The sequence below is a fragment of the Scomber japonicus genome, chromosome 20 (genome assembly GCF_027409825.1).
Source record: "Scomber japonicus isolate fScoJap1 chromosome 20, fScoJap1.pri, whole genome shotgun sequence".
In the NCBI taxonomy this organism is placed as follows: Eukaryota; Metazoa; Chordata; class Actinopteri; order Scombriformes; family Scombridae; genus Scomber; species Scomber japonicus.
The window spans coordinates 585,241-608,000 of NC_070597.1; the positions used below are offsets into that span (position 1 = coordinate 585,241).

The 22,760-nt window shown below is 44.4% G+C and overlaps 1 protein-coding gene across 1 annotated transcript; it reads right to left on the reverse strand.

The window, feature by feature from the left end:
• Positions 1 to 1,435: 1,435 nt before the first annotated feature.
• On the reverse strand, positions 1,436 to 7,070 carry LOC128381605 (protein phosphatase 1 regulatory subunit 3C-B-like). Its single transcript, XM_053341652.1, has 3 exons — positions 6,885 to 7,070; positions 2,206 to 2,627; positions 1,436 to 2,115 (listed from the first exon to the last, which is right to left on the reverse strand). Exons 1-3 carry the CDS (start codon positions 6,893 to 6,895, stop codon positions 1,568 to 1,570), a joined length of 981 nt encoding a protein of 326 aa, XP_053197627.1. The 5' UTR covers positions 6,896 to 7,070; the 3' UTR covers positions 1,436 to 1,567.
• Between the last annotated feature and the right edge of the window lie 15,690 nt (positions 7,071 to 22,760).

The window sequence follows — 22,760 nt, forward strand, 5'->3', positions numbered from 1 at the left end:
GAATCCCGACTTCCTGTCATGAACTCATCTGAACTGTTTCTGAGTTAAAAACATCCGAATACGACAAGCGTGAGTAAACGTTCCCTACATGTTCTCCACATGTTCCCTACATGTTCTCCACATGTTCTCCACATGTTCTCCACATGTTCTCCACATGTTCCATGTTCCCTACATGTTCTCTACATGTACTCCACATGTTCCCTACACGTTTTCTCCATGTTCCATGTTCCCTACATGTTCTCCACATGTTCCCTACATGTTCCCTACATGTTCTCCACATGTTCTCTACATGTTCCATGTTCCCTACATGTTCTCCACATGTTCCATGTTCCCTACATGTTCTCCACATGTTCCCTACATGTTCTCCGGTTACAGGATGTGGCTCATGGTTATGACTGATCCTGATTTTCAGGCTTCGTCGCTGCTGATCAAACACATGATATCAGCTGTTTCCATGGATACGGGCAATGCTACTTCCATGGATACGGGCGATGCTGTTTCCATGGATACGGGCGATGCTGTTTCCATGGATACGGGCGATGCTGCTTCCATGGATACGGGCGATGCTGCTTCCATGGATACGGGCGATGCTGCTTCCATGGATACGGGCGATGCTGTTTCCATGGATACGGGCGATGCTGTTTCCATGGATACGGGCGATGCTGCTTCCATGGATACGAGTGTTGCTGAGGTCTCGAGCCTTCGGTCCAACAGACCGGCTCACGTCGGGTTCTGAAATGAACCAGTTTAGAACCACTCTCCGCTCCTGGACCAGGTCCCGGTCCGCTCCTGGACCAGGTCCCGGTCCGCTCCTGGACCAGGCCCCGGTCCGCTCCTGGACCCGGTCCCGGTCCGCTCCTGGACCAGGTCCCGGTCCGCTCCTGGACCAGGTCTCTGCTGGTACGAAGCACCAGTGACATCATCAATCAATTAATCGATTAGCTGACGATCAAAGATTCGGTTTAAATATTCACATGAAACTAAATCTGAGAGTTTTTCACATTTTACTTAAAAACGATCAAAGATTCGTTTATTAGTCGGCAACTAATCGATTAATCGATTAATCTTTGCAGCTTTAATGAGAAGCTGTTTAATGTGAAGTTAATGATGAAGATGATGAAGATGATGAAGTCTTCCTCCGGCTCGTCACTGTGGAGAGTTTTTTGTTTTATTTGCATATTTTAACGCGTCGCTCTGATGGTTCAGGTCTCAGCGGACGAGGGGCAGGTTTTGGTTTCTGGGTCCTGAGTGACTGGAATGACTGTTGGGAGCTAAAGTGTCTCAGTGTCTACGAACATCTGGATCAACAGCTGGTCTCACCAGTAGGGGGGGCTGGTCTCACCAGTAGGGGGGGCTGGTCTCACCAGTAGGGGGGGGTGCTGGTCTCACCAGTAGGGGGAGCTGGTCTCACCAGTAGGGGGGCGCTGGTCTCACCAGTAGGGGGGGTGCTGGTCTCACCAGTAGGGGGCGCTGGTCTCACCAGTAGGGGGAGCTGGTCTCACCAGTAGGGGGGTGCTGGTCTCACCAGTAGGGGGTGCTGGTCTCACCAGTAGGGGGGGCGCTGGTCTCACCAGTAGGGGGCGCTGGTCTCCAGGCGTCGCCAGCTCTGCCACTCAGAGAAGATCTGCGCCGAGGTTCTGGGACTTCCCAACGGGTCAAAGTCCGTCTTCTCCGCCGAGCTCTCAGCGATCCGGACCGGGTCGCCGTGTGGATCCGTCACCGCCAGCCGGTAGTTGTCCCCGAGGTTGTTGTCCCAGAAGATCCGGTCCCGGGTCTGGTACTGGATGCAGAACTCGATCCTGTCGGCCGGCTCGAGGACTTCGGGCACGGAGACGGAGAAGGCGAAGGTGTCGGTGTCATGGCAACCGTACACGTTGTTCAGGTAGCAGCAGGAAACGTCGCGGTGGGACCGCCACGAGTCGAAGGTGATCCGGACCGACACGGACTTCTCGAAGCAAACGTTCCGGACCTGCACGGTCCCCGACAGCAGCCGGTCCTGGATCGAGCAGGTCTCCAGACAGACCTGCTGGGCTTTGAGCCGGTTCCTCAGGTCCAGGTAGTCTGCAGCCGGCTGGGTGAAGTCCAGCACCAGACCCGACCCCCCGTCAGCCGAGTCTGCGGAGGAACAGACGATCCAATCAGGAACCACTTAATCAGATTTAATGTGAGCGGCATCGGCCAATCGGAGCCGGCGGGCTGACTCACCTGACTCGTCCTGCAGCCTGCCGGCGACGGCGCCTTCGAGCTCCGTCAGCTGGAACTGCAGCTCGCTCAGCGGGTCGTCCTCCGACTCGTCGAAGACGTGGACGGCGGTCAGCGCCAGACCGCGACAGTCTGCGAACACCACGCTCTTCTTCTTCCTCCTGAGCCACGCGCGGCTGCTGCTGCTCTCCTCCGCCGCCGCCGAGGCCGCGGTTGCCGTGGTGACGCCGGACGCCAGACACGGCCGCAGCGGCTGGCAGCGCGGCAGAGAGAGAGCGGCCGCCGCGGAGGAAGAGCAGCGGTTGTCGTAGTTACCGAGGAAGGAGCGCAGAGGGGGCGAGCTGGCGAGGCAGATTCTCACGGCCATGTCGACGGGCATGATGGGGGACGGACCCCCGGGGCGAGGGTTCAGGATGTGGAGAACCCTGCAGACACAGAACACAACTTTAGTCCTCCAGACATGAAGAAGAAGAAGAGATGTGCTGTTCCACTCGGACCTGTAGTGGAACCACAGTTACTGACTTCCTGCTCTTAACGTTATAATAATCAGTAAGTTTATTAAAGTCTGGTTTCTCTTCTTCCTCTTCAGAGTTTAACTCTCTTTAACTGATAAACACAGTTGGACAACATATTGAGTTACAGCAGGAACGGCTTTGTGTGGGAGAGTATTAGTGACAATGATGTTAGTAAAACCACAAATATTACACTCCAAAAATATTAACATTCATTGTGTCTCCGTCTCCTCGTCTCCATAGTAACAGCAGGTTAATACCAGTCCTTCAATCCTGTTATTTATATACACAGTTACCGTAGCAACGTTACCTTCAGCTCTGATAAATCACAATGTGATTTTCTCCTTCCTGTATTTTACACACTGGAGTAAAAACTTTTTACATATTACATTAATTACGGTAAACTACTGATATTACAGTCATTACGGTAAACTACTGAATGAACAGCTGCGTATTATTTGCAGGTGATGTCGAGTTCACACGTCTCTACACACGCAGACCTTTAATAAATTAAACCCTAAATCTGTTTTGAAAAACTAAAAATTGGTGAGAAACCAAAATATTACTTTTAGGGCTGTCAGCGTTAATGCGTTAATCGCGATTAGATTAATGCAATCCATAGCGCGTTCATTTTTTAAATCTCATTTTAATGTTGCAAGCCTTTTTGTCCCTTCTACTCCCCCGTAGACGGCTCCTCTAGCTGTAGCGCTATGCTTTGAAGTGGCCTCCTGCAGTAAACCTACCGCGCTGATGGAAAGTAAGAGAGCTACTGGACTTTTGAACGGCTTGTTTAACTTTAAAACACTTCCAGACGCTTCAGTTGACAAGTCAAAAGTAAAATGCAACCTGTGTCAAACGGAGTTTAACTACCACCGGAGTACGTGGAGTTTGAGTTAGCACCTCCACGCTAAACACCCAGGTGCAGCCAAGCCAGCCTCAGCTCCACCAAAGGACCATTTTGGAGTGTGGGAGTCGCAGCAGAGCCGTGATTGATTCCCAGTTAAGACACTCTGGTAAGAAATGCTTTACATTATGGGCTTAAAACTGCCTTCAAATGGAAAATAACAGGATTTTAAACATGCTATTCAAAACGCCATTAATCGTGATTAACTATGGAGACTCTGCGATTAATCGCGATTAAAATAATTAATCGTTTGACAGCCCTAATTACTTTATCAATAAAAATGAGCTCAGAGTTTCCAGACCAGCAGACAGCAGGTCCAGATCAGTCTGTAGTTTATGATTCTGAACATTATGATGATGATGATGATGATGATGATGATGATGATGATGATGATGATGATGATGACAGCTGCTGAATTAATAAAAATGCTAAAGTTTACATCAGAGGAAGTGAAAACTGACAACCTGAAACTTTACACACACGTTGTCTTCTGATTCATTTCATTTAAATATGTCTCTAGTTTCTCCTCTGAGCATCAATAATCCTGTGTGTGTGTGTGTGTGTGTGTGTGTGTGTGTCTGTGTCTGTGTCTGTGTCTGTGTGTGTGTGTGTGTGTGTGTGTGTGTGTGTGTGTGTGTGTGTGTGTGTGTGTGTGTGTGTGCGTGTGTGTGTGTGTGTGTGTGTGTGTGTGTGTGCGTGCGTGCGTGTACGTGTGTGTGTGTGTGTGTGTGTGTGTGTGTGTGTGATGTGAGAGCAGATGCAGCTGTAGTAGTTAATCCTCTTCCAGCTGGTCTCGACTTTCACACTGAGGATTATTCCTGCAGAGACTCAACGTCCCACCGCTCTTCGCTCTAAAGCCCAATTTCCACTGAGTCCGGCAGCGGCGCGTTACAGCTGCGCCGCGGTCACCGGAGCTGATAGGTAACACTATAATCAATGAGAGTATCTCCACCGGGAACGTCTCAGCAGCGTGTCAGCAACGTCTCAGCAGCGGCTCCCGCGCCGCAGCGCTATCAATAGGTAGCATTTCTATTTTTGACGGAGCCGTTGCCAACTCGCGACAAGCTCAACAGAGCAGATTGCACCAGACAGGAAGTCCGACACTGAATCAGCAAAATAAAACTTCCGTTTTTCAAAATAAAACAACCCGTGCAGCCTCCCGATCGTATTTCAGCAACAAACAGGAATAAAACAGTCAGATAAAGACTCCATCTAGCTACGTAGCTACTGACAGATGGGATAAGCACAAAAATCAAAGAAAATTACCAAATCAACCAAAATTGAGCAAGTTAACAAAACCGGGCCGTTTAGTTGTGCTGCTACTACAGTAATTACTGTAGACTAAAGGCACTCGTTCGGATTTGATTGGGCTGCCGTAATTACTGTATTAACAGTGCAACGTCATTTTAAAAGGCAGCTTTCTCTCCCAGAGCATGCTCCGGTCCACTGCTGTAACGCTCCCGGTGTGAGTTGACGCCGGGCAGAGGACGGAGCTAAACCGTAGCACAGCCGTTCCGCGCCGCTGACGGACCCAGTGGAAATCCCCAGTAATATATCTATCATTCTTTAGTGGTTACACCATTTGACATTTTGTGGTTACACCATTTGACATTTTGTGGTTACACCATTTGACATGTTCAGGAGCATTCAGTCTTTTGGTATAAAATGGGTCAAATGTGATTTCAAATCTCTCTTATTGATCTTTTTTTAATATATTGATTATATTGAACTGGGCGTAACCTCCATGATGTCTTGCTGCGGAGTTCAGTCTGAATTCAGTCCCTCCCTTCCTTCCTTCCTTCCTTCTGTCCTTCCTCCCTTCCTTCCTTCCTTCCTTCCTCCCTCCCTTCCTTCTGTCCTTCCTCCCTCCCTCCCTCCCTTCCTTCCTTCTGTCCTTCCTTCCTTCCTCCCTCCCTCCCTTCCTTCTGTCATTCCTCCCTCCCTTCCTTCCTTCTGTCCTTCCTTCCTTCCTTCCTCCCTCCCTCCCTTCCTTCATTCCTTCTGTCATTCCTCCCTTTATTCCTTCCTTCCTTCCCTCCCTCCCTCCCTCCCTCCCTCCCTCCCTCCCTTCCTCCTTCCTTCCTTCCTTCCTTAAAACCAACAAAAATACTAAATGTACATTTTAACAAACCTGATGCTGCTTTTAAAACTAGTTTAACTGATTCATGGATAAAGATTGATTGTAACTTCCTCCCCTTCTCCCTCCTTCCTTCCTTCCCTCCTTCCTTCCTTCCTTCCTCCTTTCCTTCTTATCTACCTTCCATCTCACCAACATTTATTATCTCTGAGCTTCTGTTCAGTTAAATAAAACATGACACATTAAATTAATCTGAACATATTATTAATAAGTAACAGGAAGTCAGTCTGCATGTTTACAAACATGATGCAACGAGTTACCATCTGCCACACACACACACACACACACACACACACACACACACACACACACACAGACACACAGTGAAACAGAGAGACTCTGTTTACCTCATTATTTCTGTGATCTGCTGTCAGCTGTTCTCACTCTGAGTCTCTCTCCTCCACCTCACTGCTGCTACACACACACACACACACACACACACACACACAGACACACACACACACCAACAGACACAGACACACACACACAGAGACACACACACACACACGCACACAGACACACACACACATACATACAGTACACACATACACACACACAGAGACAGACACACACACACACAAACACACAGAGACAGACACACACACACACAAACACACAGAGACAGACACACACACACACACACAGAGACACACACACGCACACACATACACACATAGAGACAGACACACACACACACAGATAGATACACACAAACAGACACATACACACACACACACATACACACACACATATACACACACAGACATACACACACACACACATATACACACACACATATATACACACACACACACACACACACTCAGCTCGTTAACTTTGAATTTAAATAAAATCTAAAAGTCAAAAACCTCTTAAATTCAGATTAATACAGAAAAACACAGAACTGAGAACAAGCTGAAGAGAACATGAGAACACAGCAGAACTCATTAGAACATGAAGAGAACATGAAGAGAACATGAGTAGAGCACAGTATAAGAGTAGAACATCGTTACAACATTATTAGAACATTAGTAGAACATTAGTAGAACATTAGTAGAACATTAGTAGAACATGCGGAAGAGGAACAGACCGACATGTTGCTGCTGTGGCGCAGTTGCTTTTCTCTCACCTGCAGTTCATTGAAAAGTTTCAGGTTCGGTAAAATCCGGCAGAACCCGACTCGACCCGAACAGAGACCAACGCTACAGACCGGAAGCTCGGTTCTGTGTGGTTCTGGTTCTGTTCTGGTTCTTTTTGGTTCACATTTCAGCCATTTTAGAGGAACTGAGCCGCTGCTGCTGTGCTGCTGCGCTGCGTCCCGCCCCCCCCCCTCTCTCTCTCACACACACGCACGCGCACACAGGCACACACACACGTCCCGCCCCCCCCTCTCTCAAACACACGCACACGCACACACACACACACACACACACGCACACACACACGTCCCGCCCCCCTCTCTCTCTCTCTCTGTCACTCTCACACACACACACACACACACACACACACACACGCGCACACACACACACACACACACACACAGAGGAGAGGAGACAGCCAGTCAGCGCCCTGCACCGTCAGCTGCTCACTCCGTCAGCCAATCAGAAACAAGCCCAAAAAAAAAGAGCGAAGCCATCAGTGACGTCACAGAGGAAAAAGACTGACCGGAAACAGCAGCACTTATATAATAATATATAATAATAATATTTATATAATAATATATATATTACAAAAATACATACTATATTAGTGTGTGTATATATTTATAACCGTCTCAGTCCTCTTCTCTTCTTCCTGTTAAAAAATACATTTTGAAAACTTATTTCTCATTCTTTCCTTCTTTTCCTTCCTTCCTCCCTCCCTCCTTCTTTCCTTCTTTTCCTTCCTTCCTCCCTCCCTCCCTCATTCTTTCCTTCTTTTCCTTCCTTCCTCCCTCTCTACCTCATTCTTTCCTTCTTTTCCTTCCTTCCTCCCTTCCTTCCTCCCTTCCTTTCCTTCCTCCCTCCTTCTTTCCTTCCCTCTTTCCTTCCTTCCTTTCCTCCCTCCCTCCCTCCCTCCCTCCTTCTTTCCTTCCCCCCCTACCTTCCTCCCTTCCTCTTTTCCTTTCTCCCTCCCTCCCCCCTCCTTTCCTTCCTTCTTTCCTCATTCCTTCCGTCCTTCTTTCCTCCATCCTTCCTTCTTCCTCCCTTCCATCCTCCCTTCCTTCCTTGACTCGAGGACAACAGGAGGGTTAACCACTTAACATACGCCCCTGTTTTTTATGCTGTTAGCCTAAACGACATGCCCAAGTTGTGAGCAGCACAGATCCCACATAGTTTGAGACTCAGAGATGTGTCTGGTATCATTGGAAAGGAAACACTCTCAGGATTCTTGTAAAAGTGTCTGTGTGATTCTGTGACTTACTGACAAAGAGTGGCAGAGGTTACAATGATGGGGTTGTTTACTCGCCCATAGGTTAGCCTTTACAATGACATGTGTACAGACATTCAGGGACCTCTCAGGGTTAGGGGTTGGGGGGGGGGGGGGGGGGCAGGGTTAGGGGTCAGGGACCTCTCAGCAGGATATAGACACAATGAGGCCACAGCCACAGGTCTTGGCTTCATGCAGTCCAAATTTGGAGTCAAAAGACCAAAAGATGTATTTTTCAGAGTTATTTTTCAACAGGTATGTCCATGCGTTTTCCTCAGGTCCTTTTTGGAGACTCCAAATGGACACTTGGTTACCAAAGCTGTATAACCACAATCAGACATCTATAACTTTACATCCCCTTTGCCTACAATCAAAATCTTGGTCTCTAATGAAAGCTGACGCCATATTATTATTATTATTATTATTATTATTATTATTATTATTATTACATATAACCATATATTTTTGTTTGGCCATATCTATCTATCTATCTATCTGTTTATTTTGGTATAAGTCATATGTTAAGTCAAAGAAGAACCAACCGTGTACCAAAATGCCGAGTGCGTAATGATATATGGTTCAACTCTTTTACGCACAGGGCGCACGCCGGTTACGCTTGGAGTTTGTTTATGGACAGCCAAACGTGATAGCGTAGTGTCATACACCGTTGGAAACCTCTGACTATTGGCTAAAAGGTTATCAACTTCATTTCACCGAATATTTCCATTGGCTAGAACAGCAGTCAATCAAAGCCATGTCGTCATTGTTGTCGGTCACATGTCCTCATTGGCTTTGGAGACATGTACTGCCTAATCCTAAACACTGATTGGCTGGTGTGTGGTGTCGTCAGAAGCAGAAGAGGCTCACGGTCGTAAACATCTAGTCACGTGTACTCTGAGATGCACCAAGGGGGGAGTTGTGGGTTCTCCGAGTGAGGACCACTTCCGTGTTCAAAAAGCTGCAGTCCCCCCCCGCGGCCTCTGGGGGCTGGCACCAGAAGTGAGCAATTTCCCATTGAGCCCCATGTTAAATAGCCGACTTTACAGCTTAAAAAAACATATTTAAAGCCTGGTACATTTTATTTTTTTGGTCTTTACCGATAGTTTCCATCTCAGTGAACACTCTGGGGGGGGTGAATTTTTTTGTACCACAACCGTTTAAGTGTCATTTAGGCTTAAAATTCTGGCATAAATTAGGGCGTGGTTACGTTGAGTCACAGGTTCACAGGCAGTTGCCAGCAGTTAGCTCTATGCTAAAGCATCGGCCGGGCTAGGCTAGGCTACACTACACCCAGAGGTCCGCGGCTACATCCAGCAGACAGGCGCTGCGGTGTCCGTGTTTGTTTGCCTATTTTCGGGTAGTTTTTAGCTGGCAATATGGCGAGTTGTGCTGTTGATTGTACTAACCGACCGACAAAGGATTCTGTGTTGCAGTTTTTTCGGTGAGTAAACCGTAGTACTATTTTACTCATAGACTGTATAACATATATTTTACCTGGATTTTGGCACTGTATATTGACTTTATTGCCGACTCATGGTCTCTGCTGATACAGACAGATGACCAGAGCAGCTAATGTTAGCTGATGTTGCAGTGTGTTTTGTGCTCTCAGTCCGTTTAATGTGGGATATAATATAGAATATACATGCTGTTCTGTATTATCTTTCATTTAATATTATTATTATCTTTCATTTAATAATACTTATACAGTGTCAAGAGTAACTTAAATGAATAAATTAATAGCCTAATTAATGGCACACTGCAAAAAGCAAGCTTGTAATTCAGAGAATGTGTGATCTGTGTTGTATTGGGGATACTGATTTCAGAAATGTTCAAAAACAAGATCAGAGCACCCATAAATAAATACAATATATATTTCTTATCATATTCATTGTTGGTATTATTATTAAAGGTGAACTGTGTAACTTTGTTATTTAGGAACTTTTTATCAAGCAAAGCCCTTTTTTATTACTCCATATCCTCAAATAGCTGTTAGTATCAAAAAGGTTTGTGACCTCTGATCTATAAGTTGCTGAGCATCTATATGTGTCATTTTAAAGTTTCCCTCTAGGTGATCCGGACAGGCTGGACAAGTGGGTCGTCAGCATGAGGAGACAGAACTGGACCCTGCTCTCCAGCCCCAATCCTCCTCTGTGCTTTCAATAAAATCTGTATTGAGCATGAACTCAGCGTCTGCCTGCCACCTGTTGTCACAGATACTCAGAAATGTTCTTTTTTCTGACTTTCTTAAAACTAGTTGTATAACATGCATCTTAAACCTTATTAAAATCAGTTAATCATGTGGAGAGATTTCTCATGCAAGTAGATAATTATCTACATATTAGAGTTCTACCGTTAGTAAAGGTAAGACAGACATATGATTTAGCACATTTGAAAAAAACATTTACTGGTAAAGACTTTAAGGTTCCATGGGCACCCTGGAAAGATCAGAAAACAGAAACACTGTTGTGAGAATTTTTACAATTTGTAGTAAAACTTTGCAATTGGTCAGTAAAAACTTGAGTTTTAATATTTGTGTTTAAGTTGATATTCCTTTTAACTGACGACATTTTTAACATTTTCAATAAGTGTAGAAGACAAAAGGAGTGCAATTATGAAAATAATTTATTTGAACATGAGGTACTCTTTAAATAAACAGACAAAACAATCAGTATATATGACAAATAATAAATAAACTTTTAAAATAAAATAAAAAATAGGGTCAGTGTTTGGCTCGGTTGGTGGAGCGCCCGCCCCATGTGAGGCTGTAGTCCTTGCTGCGGGTGGCCCGGGCGTGGAAGCTGGCCGGGGCCTGGGCTGGGCAACCAGCAGAGGCTGGATGGGGCCTGGGTGCCTGGCCGGGGCCTGCTCTGGGGCCTGGGCAGCTTTCTTTTCCATTTTCTAAATATAAAGAAAGACAAACATCTTGTAACCAGTGGTGTAAAAAGTATTGAAATGCCTTACTTCAGTAAAAGTAGCCTACTAATACCACACTGTGAAAATACTCCTCTACAAAGACACTACACTACTACTATACACTACAAACCTGCATTCAAAACCTCACTTTTGTGAAAGTGTTAACATTAAGTTTTATCTGCAAAATGCAATTAAGTATAAAAGTAAAAACGGTCCCTCTCTGTTTTACTGTTATAGAATGTTTGTGGATTGATATCACTGATGAATCACTGCATATGAAGCATTTTATTGCTGAGGCTGTTTAAGTTTAGCACAATTTAACAATTAAATATACTATTGAGTCGATTTATCTATATCTATCCCTGTCATGTGAGAACCCTGTATCTCACTTCTTTTAAAAAAATATTTAAGTGTATAAAATGCTTAAAGACCGTGTAAAGTGAAAATATATTTGTGTTCTGAGTTAGTCACATCACAGACAGATGTGTTATTAACCATCCTTCCAAATTTGAATGCTAGAAAAATTGTCTAAGTATGTAAAATTATCTTTTAAAATCATGAAAAATCAAGCACTTCTCTGTGCTGCCAAACGCTGGGGGCGTGTCTGCTGAAGGCGCTGGAAACACACCCACGCGCGGAAGGGGGCCGCCTCCGTGTAACATAGCAACAGTAGCCATGGACGCTAGCGCTAATCGTCCGCCATCTTGGACGGTTATGTACGGCAACTCCGCTTGGAAAAAACGCCCCCAGAGTCAAAACGCGATACGCGAAATAAATCAGTTGTATAAACATATAAATAAAATAAATCAATCGTATAAATATATAAATATGAATAAATATAAATAGTTTGGTTACAAATAGTTGTCAGAGGTTAAGAATAAGTATACATATCATGGAACTATCTGGAAATAAAATAATACAAAGTAATAGTAATAATAATTATATCTATCTATCCACTATCTTATCTATCTATATTTTTATTGATATATTTATATTGTATTAGTATTTTATTATATACATATATAACATAGATAGATAAGATAGTATATATACAATATATAATTATATATAGATATATACACACACTATCTTATGTATCTATCTTTTTATTTATATGTTATTATATATATATATATATGTATATGTATATGTAGACCATTTCAAATGAATGAATGCTCAAGCCAGTACTGAAAGTTTGTTAACTTTTAGTTTATAACTTTGAAGGACCAAAGGATTCCATTTTGAACATGAACAAACATTTTAATCTAAAAATACAAAAATGTGTTTCCATCAAATTGATGTCAGAGATGGAAAAAACAAAAGACAGAGCTTAAACAGTATTGTCAAAGAATTTAAATCTTGAATTTTAACCACATGCTTTATAAAATGAATATAAACAATGGAGGAAACAAAAGACACATGTATGTACATAGGTATATGAAAAATTTTGCATATATTCAAGTAAAGACAATTTTATATAATCACATAAGAAGTTATGACTGTACTCTTTAATTTAAAGAGATCCAACATTCCCCCATGAGCAAGCACTTGGCGACAGTGGCAAGAAAAAACTCCCCAGTAATGGGAAGAAACCTCAGGCAGAACCAGGCTCTAGGTGGGCGGCCATCTGCCTTGACCGGTTGGGGTTGATACAGAAAGAGAGAGAGAAAGACTGAAGCAATCTGAATCTGGAGCATACAGGTATGTAGTTGATTAAGGCAGAAGGATGATTGTCAACAGTGCAGTCTCCCGATCATCTTCATCTTTTCCTGAAATTGCACAAAAATAACGATATTAGTACAACAGATATTATAGTTAACTTCAAACTATATGGCACTGTCTTTTAAACATGTGTCCTAACACTCAGTAGATATTACAGTTAATAAAACAAATTAAGCACCAGTTCTACCTCATACTAGTTAACTTTACCTCAGTGTCTTGTGTTGGGATGTGTTCAAATGCTAATTCTCCTATCATTCTCACTTGGGTAGTTGTTATTTGTTAGCAGTAGTAGAAGTTTTTTGACTATACAATAAAACATTTGTGATTAAACATGAAAATATCAACCACAGAAAAAGAACACTTAGCTTTAGGGGGATGCGTCGAGTATAGGTTTCTTCAGTCAGTAATTCTGTCCTGTTTATTCAGGCTGTTAAACAAGAGGGAAAATAGAAGATGAGTTTCAGATTAATATTAAACCGACAGGTAAAACAATGGTGTTATGGCTACAACAAAGGAAACATTTGGCTTAACCCTGTGCTCATATGAAGAGGACCCGCTAAATGTTTTTATGCATTAAAAACCAATACCAATGTTAACCAAAATGATGAAAACAGAGCACTTAGCTTCTGAAAGAATCAAAAAAGACTTGAGGAAGATGAGTAGAGTCCAGGTTTCTTCTGTCAAGGATTCAGTCATGTTCAGCAGGCTATACATCCATGTTAGCAGTAAAGATGGAGGAAAGGAAGAAGAAAAGTAATGTATTAACATTACACAGACAAGATGTTTGAAAGATGGACACAAACTACTGACATCAGGTTCTTACTGAGAGTGGAGACTGGAAGGATGTCATTTAAACACAATTGACGTAGATGGGGAGGCAGGTACTTGAGGAGGATGATGAGGATGACTTTACTGTTTTTGGCGTAGATGTCCAGCTCAGACTTGATCACTCTCTCCTAGACAGTCCTCTAGACTGTTACTCTGAAGTAAGACAACAAGAAGATGGAAATAAGATAAGTTAGACATTCATTGATCCTACAGACAAAGTACAAACTACACCAGCTTCTTACCGAGAGTGGAAACTGGTTCAGTGTCATTTAAACACAACTGACTTTATTGTGTTTGTCATAGATGTCCAGCTCAGACTTGATCACTCTCTCCTAGACAGTCCTCTAGACTGTTACTCTGAAGTAAGACAACAAGATGAAAATAAAATAAGTTAGTCATTGATCCTACAGACAAAGTACAAACTACTGACAACAGGTTCTTACTGAGAGTGGAGACTGGAAGGATGTCATTTAAACACAATTGACGTAGAGGGGGAGGCAGGTGCTTGAGGAGGATGATGAGGATGACTTTACTATATTTGTCATAGATGTCCAGCTCAGACTTGATCACTCTCTCCTAGACAGTCTGTTAGACTGTTACTCTGAAGTAAGACAACAAGCAGATGGAAATAAGATAAGTTAGACATTCATTGATCCTACAGACAAAGTACAAACTACACCAGCTTCTTACCGAGAGTGGAGACTGGTTCAGTGTCATTTAAACACAATTGACGTAGATGATAGACATGGATTAAGATTCACTTCCATCTGTTGGAGCTGAATGTTCATCCAGGGCTGGACCTGGATGGCTGAACCTGGACACATGCATGGCTATAGAATATGCCTTCTCAGGTCGCTGATACTGGGAGCACAGGAATGCAGGAACATCTACTTCCATCAGCTCTGCAACGAAGGGTGCTGGGTCGTGGACGACCTCGTTAAAGAGGAGGTCCATGAGCTCAGTTACATATTCTGAAACACAGGAGAGCACATGACATTGCATGTAATTTTAGTAATTTACATGGTCTCATCTGTTTACAAAAATGTTACTAAGTAAAATTTGAATGTTAACTTTTACCACATTGTTAATATAGTCCTACACCTCGTCACTCAGTTGGTGCTGAGGCAAATGTGTTTTGAAACATACACTAAAATGGAGATGAAAACTTGTACTTGAGAATTAACTAACCTGTAGTGTATTTGGTCTTCACCATGGACATAGTAGTGTTGGATGTCTGGTTTTTCTTCCCGGATAAACTTCTGAACCTGGGTGTGTCTGTCTGTTACCAGAGAGGCTACTTTAACACCAGATCTCTCAAGAAAATCCAGACTCCGGATGAGCCCTTCCTTTTCCATCCGGACACTGCTTCCCACCTCATTGCACTGTGGATCATAAACACAAATAAAATGCATTTAAAGTAAATTACAAACCTTAAAACTAAAAAATTTAATTACTCAAAATGTCTCAACATATTGTGTCTTTGTAAAGTTTTACATTTTCATAAATGAAATATACTAGCGACATAATTGGACTGACAATCAAGAAACTGATTTAGTATTACTTCTAAGCTCTTTTTCTATTTAGTAATATATTTACCTGTACAAGCTGGACATCAACGATTTTGTTGGTGCCAAGATCCATCATTGAGTATGAGCCATACTTTGCAGAATGCCCTGGACTGTCAGCTCTCATGTCAGCTCTCATGTCACCTCCAAGACATACCGATTCCCTCTGTCTCATTTCATCCAGCAGGTTGGTCTGGTGCAGTCGCCATTTATGCAGCACGGAAGGCAGAATGTAATTACGGACATGATTTCTGTGCGTCATTCTGGTGATGGTTTTCATGTGCATTGCATTGAGCACCTGCAAAATAAAATCAGAAAGTACATCTGTGACAGTGTTCATAGCATTTGCAACATCTCACCATAGCACGGTGGGAAGCTCTGGCCCTGGAAATAAAAATGTGAGGTAGAACTGATTTTTTTTAATATTATGTCTTTTTTACAAACCTTGTTAGTCTGGACAAAAGAAGAGCCAGTGTAGAAGACAGCGGCTGATAGCTGAAGGTTCCCAACTGGAGTGCTGCCCAGAAGAGGTTGACTGTTCCATTTTCTGGTGTAGAGACAACTCTGGTGCAGACACGTCTGGGTCACAGAAAGAGATGTCCCTTTGACAAATGTGTGAACCTTGCAGAGTCTTGAGCATGTAGGGCATATTTTAAAAAGCTCAAGCAGGCAGTCCTCATACACCAAGTACTTCGCCATGTCCTGCACTGGCTTGGTTGGTGCTCTGTTAACAGAGAAAACCACAGGCAACATTTGTTATAAAGTTTATTATTATACATATCAGCATATAAATGCTGATGTGAGAATATATAAATTGACAAATTCATTATTACTATTATGTAAGACTAGTAAGGATCAATAAGAAGCAAAGTTAACTTACTGTTCATTGGTGGTGTAAAATGATTCAGCTGTGGGGAAGTAGGTGGAGTCATCAGGATCTACAAAGCTCTCACTAGTTTCAGACTCCTGAATAGATGAGAACTCCAAGTGAGGACGCTTTGTTGGTGTGATCTCAGGTGGTACGGCTTTCCGCTTGAGTGGAGTTGATGATTGTTGCGGACGAAACTGGTATGTTGTGTCGCCCACAGCAACACTCCTGGTGGATACTGTAGCCTGAGAACCTGGAACACATATATTCAAATAATGATAGTGATAACACTTCCTAAGATTTACTGTTATGTGTAAGGGAGGTGTAGCAATGTAATAATCAATCAGTGTTTTTTTTTCAACTATTATGCTGTTTATACCTAGAATATGGCAACACCACAGACATTTGAAAAGACAAACTAAGAACTTGATAGCTACACATACCTGTACTCTTTCTGTTGCCAAGTGTTGTTTTGGACAGTTGTGTTGCCACAGTCTTTTTCCCCAAAAAGTGGTCAGTTTGACATCCAATTTCCCTGGTCTCTTTCTTCAAGTCATCACACTGGCACGCTGTCTCTTTTGTGGTTGGAAGAGACTGCTTTGTCAAAACAGATAACAGTAAAAATTACTTGTACATATACATATATAAAAAATACATATACTTTACAGTTACTTGTACATTTCTTTGGGCATTTATACTTTATGCTGTTTTATCTGCATCTACTCTTACTTTTCAGATTAAAATGTCATGTCTACTGAGTCTGCACGTGAGTTTTGAAATAACTGAAACATGTATGCTGCATGCTCAGAAAACGATAACACATTTTGACTCGGTCTGAGCTAGCTGCTGCCGCCTCTCAACTAACGTCCGTGGAAAAAACGCGCGCTTGGCGCTCATTTTAGGTGTCCCTCGGTCCATGTTTTACATTACACACAAACGTAAAACCTCAGTCTACATATAATTCCTTGTCATAGCTATATTGGTGCACATAAAATATTACCTGTCGATTATCATTGTGTTGTCAGATGGATGACGCCGCAGGGAATAAAGGCCAAATTATGTCACGATTACATGCATGCTAATATTACACATTCAGCAAAATGCATTTAATTGCCTAAATGTACAGTATTATAACTTATAAGCACATAACGTTACTTACACTCTCGGTGATGGCGGTGATGATGGCACCTGCTGCCGGCGGGATGGGAGGATGTAAGCCGGGGAGGGAGACGGTCGGTGGCGGGCACGTAATGCCAGTAGCACCTGCTGCCGGCGGGACGAGAGGACGTAAGCCGGGGAGGCAGACGGTCGGTACGGCCCCTCTAACCAGACACAACGGACTGCTCAAAAATCCCGACTGTAGCTGGTAATAGTTGGTGAAACTATCGGGGGTAAAGTAGACACTGCAGAGGCGGGTGTTGGAGTTGATTATAAATTCTCCACAGTAGCTCCTTACAAAATCGACCCACCGACTCTTGATGCCTTCATCAGTTGGAAACTTAAATAAACTAATTGAGCCACTACCCTGGACACTGTGGCATCCAGTGAAGATGCACACACGAGGAGGAGACATGACTAGTTAGTTAGCTAGCTGAAAATTACCTTAATTGATGCTATCCAAAACGCTAGAGCGAGCTGAGCGAGCTGGAAAGACTGAGGCTAATGCGCTGAATGTATTTATACTGCAACAGCAGCAGGGGCGGGTTTATGCTAATCTTGGCCGCGTTACGTAACGCGGCGGAGATTTCAGACCCGCCTACTAAATCCTGACACAGAAGTCTGGAGAAACAGTGTGTGAAGCCTAGCTCCACAATTCAAATCTAAATGGTTGAAATGCTTTTTACACCTTTTTTAGAAATACATTTATGACCTATTTAATGTGTTTAGAAGAAAATGTCTGATTTCACTTTACACGGTCTTTAACAAACGTTCTTTACATTATTCTACATAGTAATTTCACAGAGTAGTAACGTTAACCCTCAGATCCTGTTGCCACATTTTATGGACCATCAGATTTTTCATCTGGCTGTGATCATGCTATAATGTTCATAGGTTGCAGAGAGGTGGCTTTAGCAAGGTACATCATGCTCCTAAAAGATCTCCTGTCTGCATCATGGTCTGCACCTTATTATTCTCTGTTTATCGCGGCTCCCGGGGTAGCTGAAGCTACTCGCGCTGCCCCCAGGGGACTCAACGCCCCCGGAGCCGCAACTGGGGCGCGCTGGGGGGGTCGAGCTGAGGGATTTCATCAGGCTGATGATACTGGAAGTGATTTTGTCTCTGATTTTCACCAGATTTAAAATGTTATCAAAATTTGCCGTAAAAAAAAAACTGTAAAACGAGAACCAGTCCCAGAAGCTCCAGCTCCACCAAAAAAAATATTGTAATACCTATTTTAACTTTATCATGGTGTGTGTTTGCAAACAACAGGAGGACGTTAGTCATTTCTAACAGGATCTGAGGGTTAAGATGAGTTTTGGTCCCCAGCGGACTTATTTAACTTTATCTCTTATGTAGTATAATCTCAATAAAACATTATTTCAAGTGCTGCAGCGTTATATTTGTTTTATAAGGAACTTAACGTTACCTGCGGTCGAGTCGCTGTCAGGTCGCTGCCTGGAGGATGGACTGCAGTGTAGCTGCTGCCGGGTAGCTGCTTGTTAGCCTAGCCTAGCTGATTAGCCTCAGGCTAGCTCAGTTCGGCGCGGTTAATTCAAGTTCAGTGGGCGGGATCTCGGCCGGCTGACCCCGGCTAACCCGTAGAGTTACCGCCTCTCCTCCAAATATGGAAAATACACACCCACTAAAATCCAAGATGGCGCAGTCCTAATGCCCATAGTAGAGTCACAAAACACACTCCCCCAAACCAATGGGTGACGTCACGGTTGCTACGTCCATTCTTTTTATAGTCTATGAGATGCACGTGCAGGTCAGGAAATGACGTAAACGGACCGTATATGGTTTGTTATTGGTGTTATCACGTTACCTGTTGGACTAAATACATGTTGACATATTGAGGAAAGTATTCCGGTTAGAAGGAAACGGATTTCATATTTCAGCAGAATGGATACTTGGCGAGCTGTACAGGAAGTCGTGAGTCATAAGATGATCGTTGTGGATAAAGGGAAGACTTTGAAGGTATGTAGCATTATAGCTGTTAGCTTACTTTAGCTCAGGGGCTAGCCGAGCTAATCGCTAATACTATTACGGCTGTGAGCAACCATATAAGTCGTGAGTGGTCTTGAATGAATCAGGAGAATCTAAGCTTTCCAACAATGTACGGCATGAATATATATGTTTAAGGGTTGGTGTTTAAAACATTCAGAAGAACGTGTGGCTACCTCCTAACTTCCGGTCCGTCCCGTAGACGGAACAGCGTGTTTTAAGAGGTTTTAATGCAGTTTGTTTTCATGCTTTTAATAAACTGTGACTGTGAAGCTTCATCTGAGAGGTTTGGTCCGCTCTCTGAGGAAAGAGCCTCCTGTCAGATATAAAGGACAGAAACACCCAGAATAATGAGCACAGTCCTGTTCAGGTGATTCAGGCTGACACACAGGATGGGACATTCATCTGGTTTTATGATATTAGTTGTAACATAATTATTGATGATGCTTTACAGAGATCACAGTGTGCCTCTTTCCCAGTTTAATATTTAAACTAATACTAATACTAATAATTTACATTATTTACAAACATTATGATGAAAAAGCATCTAATTAATTATCTAGCACGCTCAGGCCAACCACATGAAGGCTAACAGATATGTGTCTGTCTCTTATCTGCTCCTCCATCTGTCTCTCCTCTGCTCCTCCTCTTCTCCTATGTCTGTCTCTCCTCTGCTCCTCCATCTGTCTCTCCTCTGCCTCTCCTCTTCTCCTATGTCTGTCTCTCCTCTGCTCCTCCAACTGTCTCTCCTCTGCCTCTCCTCTTCTCCTCTGTCTGTCTCTCCTCTGCTCCTCTGTCTGTCTCTCCTCTGCTCCTCTGTCTGTCTCTCCTCTGCTCCTCTGTCTGTCTCTCCTCTGTCTCTCCTCTTCTCCTCTGCTTTTCTGTCTGTCTCTCCTCTGTCTGTCTCTCCTCTGCTCCTCCTCTGTCTCTCCTCTGCTCCTCTGTCTGTCTCTCCTCTGCTCCTCCTCTGTCTGTCTCTCCTCTGCTCCTCTGTCTGTCTCTCCTCTGCTCCTCTGTCTGTCTCTTCTCTGCTCCTCTGCTCCTCCTCTGTCTCTCCTCTGTCTCTCCTCTTCTCCTCTGCTTTTCTGTCTGTCTCTCCTCTGTCTGTCTCTCCTCTGCTCCGTCTGTCTGTCTCTCCTCTGCGCCTCTGTCTGTCTCTCCTCTGCTCCTCTTGTCTCTCCTCTGCTCCTCTGTCTGTCTCTCCTCTTCTCCTCTGTCTGTCTCTCCTCTGCCTCTCCTCTTCTCCTCTGTCTGTCTCTCCTCTGTCTGTCTCTTCTCTGCTCCTCTGCTCCTCCTCTGTCTCTCCTCTTCTCCTCTGCTTTTCTGTCTGTCTCTCCTCTGCTCCTCCTCTGTCTCTCCTCTGCTCCTCTGTCTGTCTCTCCTCTGCTCCTCCTCTGTCTCTCCTCTGCTCCTCTTGTCTCTCCTCTGTTCCTCTGTCTGTCTCTCCTCTGCTCCTCCATCTGTCTTTCCTCTGCTCCTCCATCTGTCTCTCCTCTGCTCCTCTGTCTGTCTCTCCTCTGCTCCTCTGTCTGTCTCTCCTCTGTCTCTCCTCTGTCTGTCTCTCCTCTGCTCCTCTGTCTGTCTCTCCTCTGCTCCTCTGTCTCTCCTCTGCTCCTCCATCTGTCTCTCCTCTGCTCCTCCTCTTCTCCTCTGTCTGTCTCTCCTCTGCTCCTCCTCTGTCTGTCTGTCTCTCCTCTGCACCGCTATCTAACATATCATATCTTTAATCTTTCAGGAGGAGCAGCGGGTCCCATCCCTCAAGAAGGAAATGTAGATCTCCCCTCTCTACAGTATGTCAGGTATGTTATATTATTCTTTTTATTATATTCTGTAGTTTTTTATCACTGCGGTCGACACCGATATTTCCACAGTTTCATTAATGATTAAATGAACTGTTAAGTCATATATAGAGGTCCAGGTCTGCCGAAAGTGAACCTTAATAAACAACTGAACGATAAAATAAATAAGAAGTGGACCAGGCCTTGAGCTTCTTCATCTGAATTCAGGCTGTTGTATTCAGATTTGTGTCTGTCTCTCCTCTGCTCCTCCTCTGCTCCTCTGTCTCTCCTCTGCTCCTCCTCTGTCTCTCCTCTGCTCCTCCTCTGCTCCTCCTCTGTCTCTCCTCTGTCTGTCTCTCCTTTGCTCCTCTGTCTCTCCTCTGTCTCTCCTCTGCTCCTCCGTCTGTCTCTCCTCTGCTCCTCTGTCTGTCTCTCCTCTGCTCCTCTGTCTGTCTCTCCTCTGCTCCTCTGTCTGTCTCTCCTCTGTCTGTCTCTCCTCTGCTCCTCCATCTGTCTTTCCTCTGCTCCTCTGTCTGTCTCTCCTCTGCTCCTCCTCTGTCTCTCCTCTGTCTCTCCTCTGCTCCTCTGTCTGTCTCTCCTCTGCTCCTCCTCTGTCTCTCCTCTGCTCCTCTGTCTGTCTCTGCTCTGCTCCTCTGTCTGTCTCTCCTCTGCTCCTCTGTCTGTCTCTTCTCTGTCTGTCTCTTCTCTGCTCCTCTGCTCCTCCTCTGTCTCTCCTCTTCTCCTCTGCTTTTCTGTCTGTCTCTCCTCTGCTCCTCCTCTGTCTCTCATCTGCTCCTCTGTCTGTCTCTCCTCTGCTCCTCCCCTGTCTCTCCTCTGCTCCTCTTGTCTCTCCTCTGTTCCCTTGTATGTCTCTCCTCTGCTCCTCTGTCTGTCTCTCCTCTGCTCCTCCATCTGTCTTTCCTCTGCTCCTCTGTCTGTCTCTCCTCTGCTCCTCCTCTGTCTCTCCTCTGCTCCTCTTGTCTCTCCTCTGTTCCTCTGTATGTCTCTCCTCTGCTCCTCTGTCTGTCTCTCCTCTGTCTGTCTCTCCTCTGCTCCTCCATCTGTCTTTCCTCTGCTCCTCTATCTGTCTCTCCTCTGCTCCTCTGTCTCTCTCCTCTGTCTGTCTCTTCTCTGCTCCTCTGCTCCTCCTCTGTCTCTCCTCTTCTCCTCTGCTTTTCTGTCTCTCTCCTCTGCTCCTCCTCTGTCTCTCCTCTGTCTCTCCTCTGCTCCTCTGTCTGTCTCTCCTCTGTCTCTCCTCTGTCTGTCTCTCCTCTGCTCCTCTGTCTGTCTCTCCTCTGCTCCTCTGTCTCTCCTCTGCTCCTCCATCTGTCTCTCCTCTGCTCCTCCTCTTCTCCTCTGTCTGTCTCTCCTCTGCTCCTCCTCTGTCTGTCTGTCTCTCCACTGCTCCTCCTCTGCTCCTCCATCTGTCTTTCCTCTGCTCCTCCTCTGTCTCTCCTCTGCTCCTCTTGTCTCTCCTCTGCTCCTCCTCTGCTCCTCCATCTGTCTTTCCTCTGCTCCTCCATCTGTCTTTCCTCTGCTCCTCTGTCTGTCTCTCCTCTGCTCCACCTTCTGTCTCTCCTCTGCACCGCTATCTAACATATCATATCTTGAATCTTTCAGGAGGAGCAGCGGGTCCCATTGGAGGAGCAGCGGGTCCCATTGGAGGAGCAGCGGGTCCCATCCCTCCTCTCTCTACAGTATGTCAGGTATGTTCTGTTATTCTTTTTATTATATTCTGTAGTTTTTATCACTCCTTG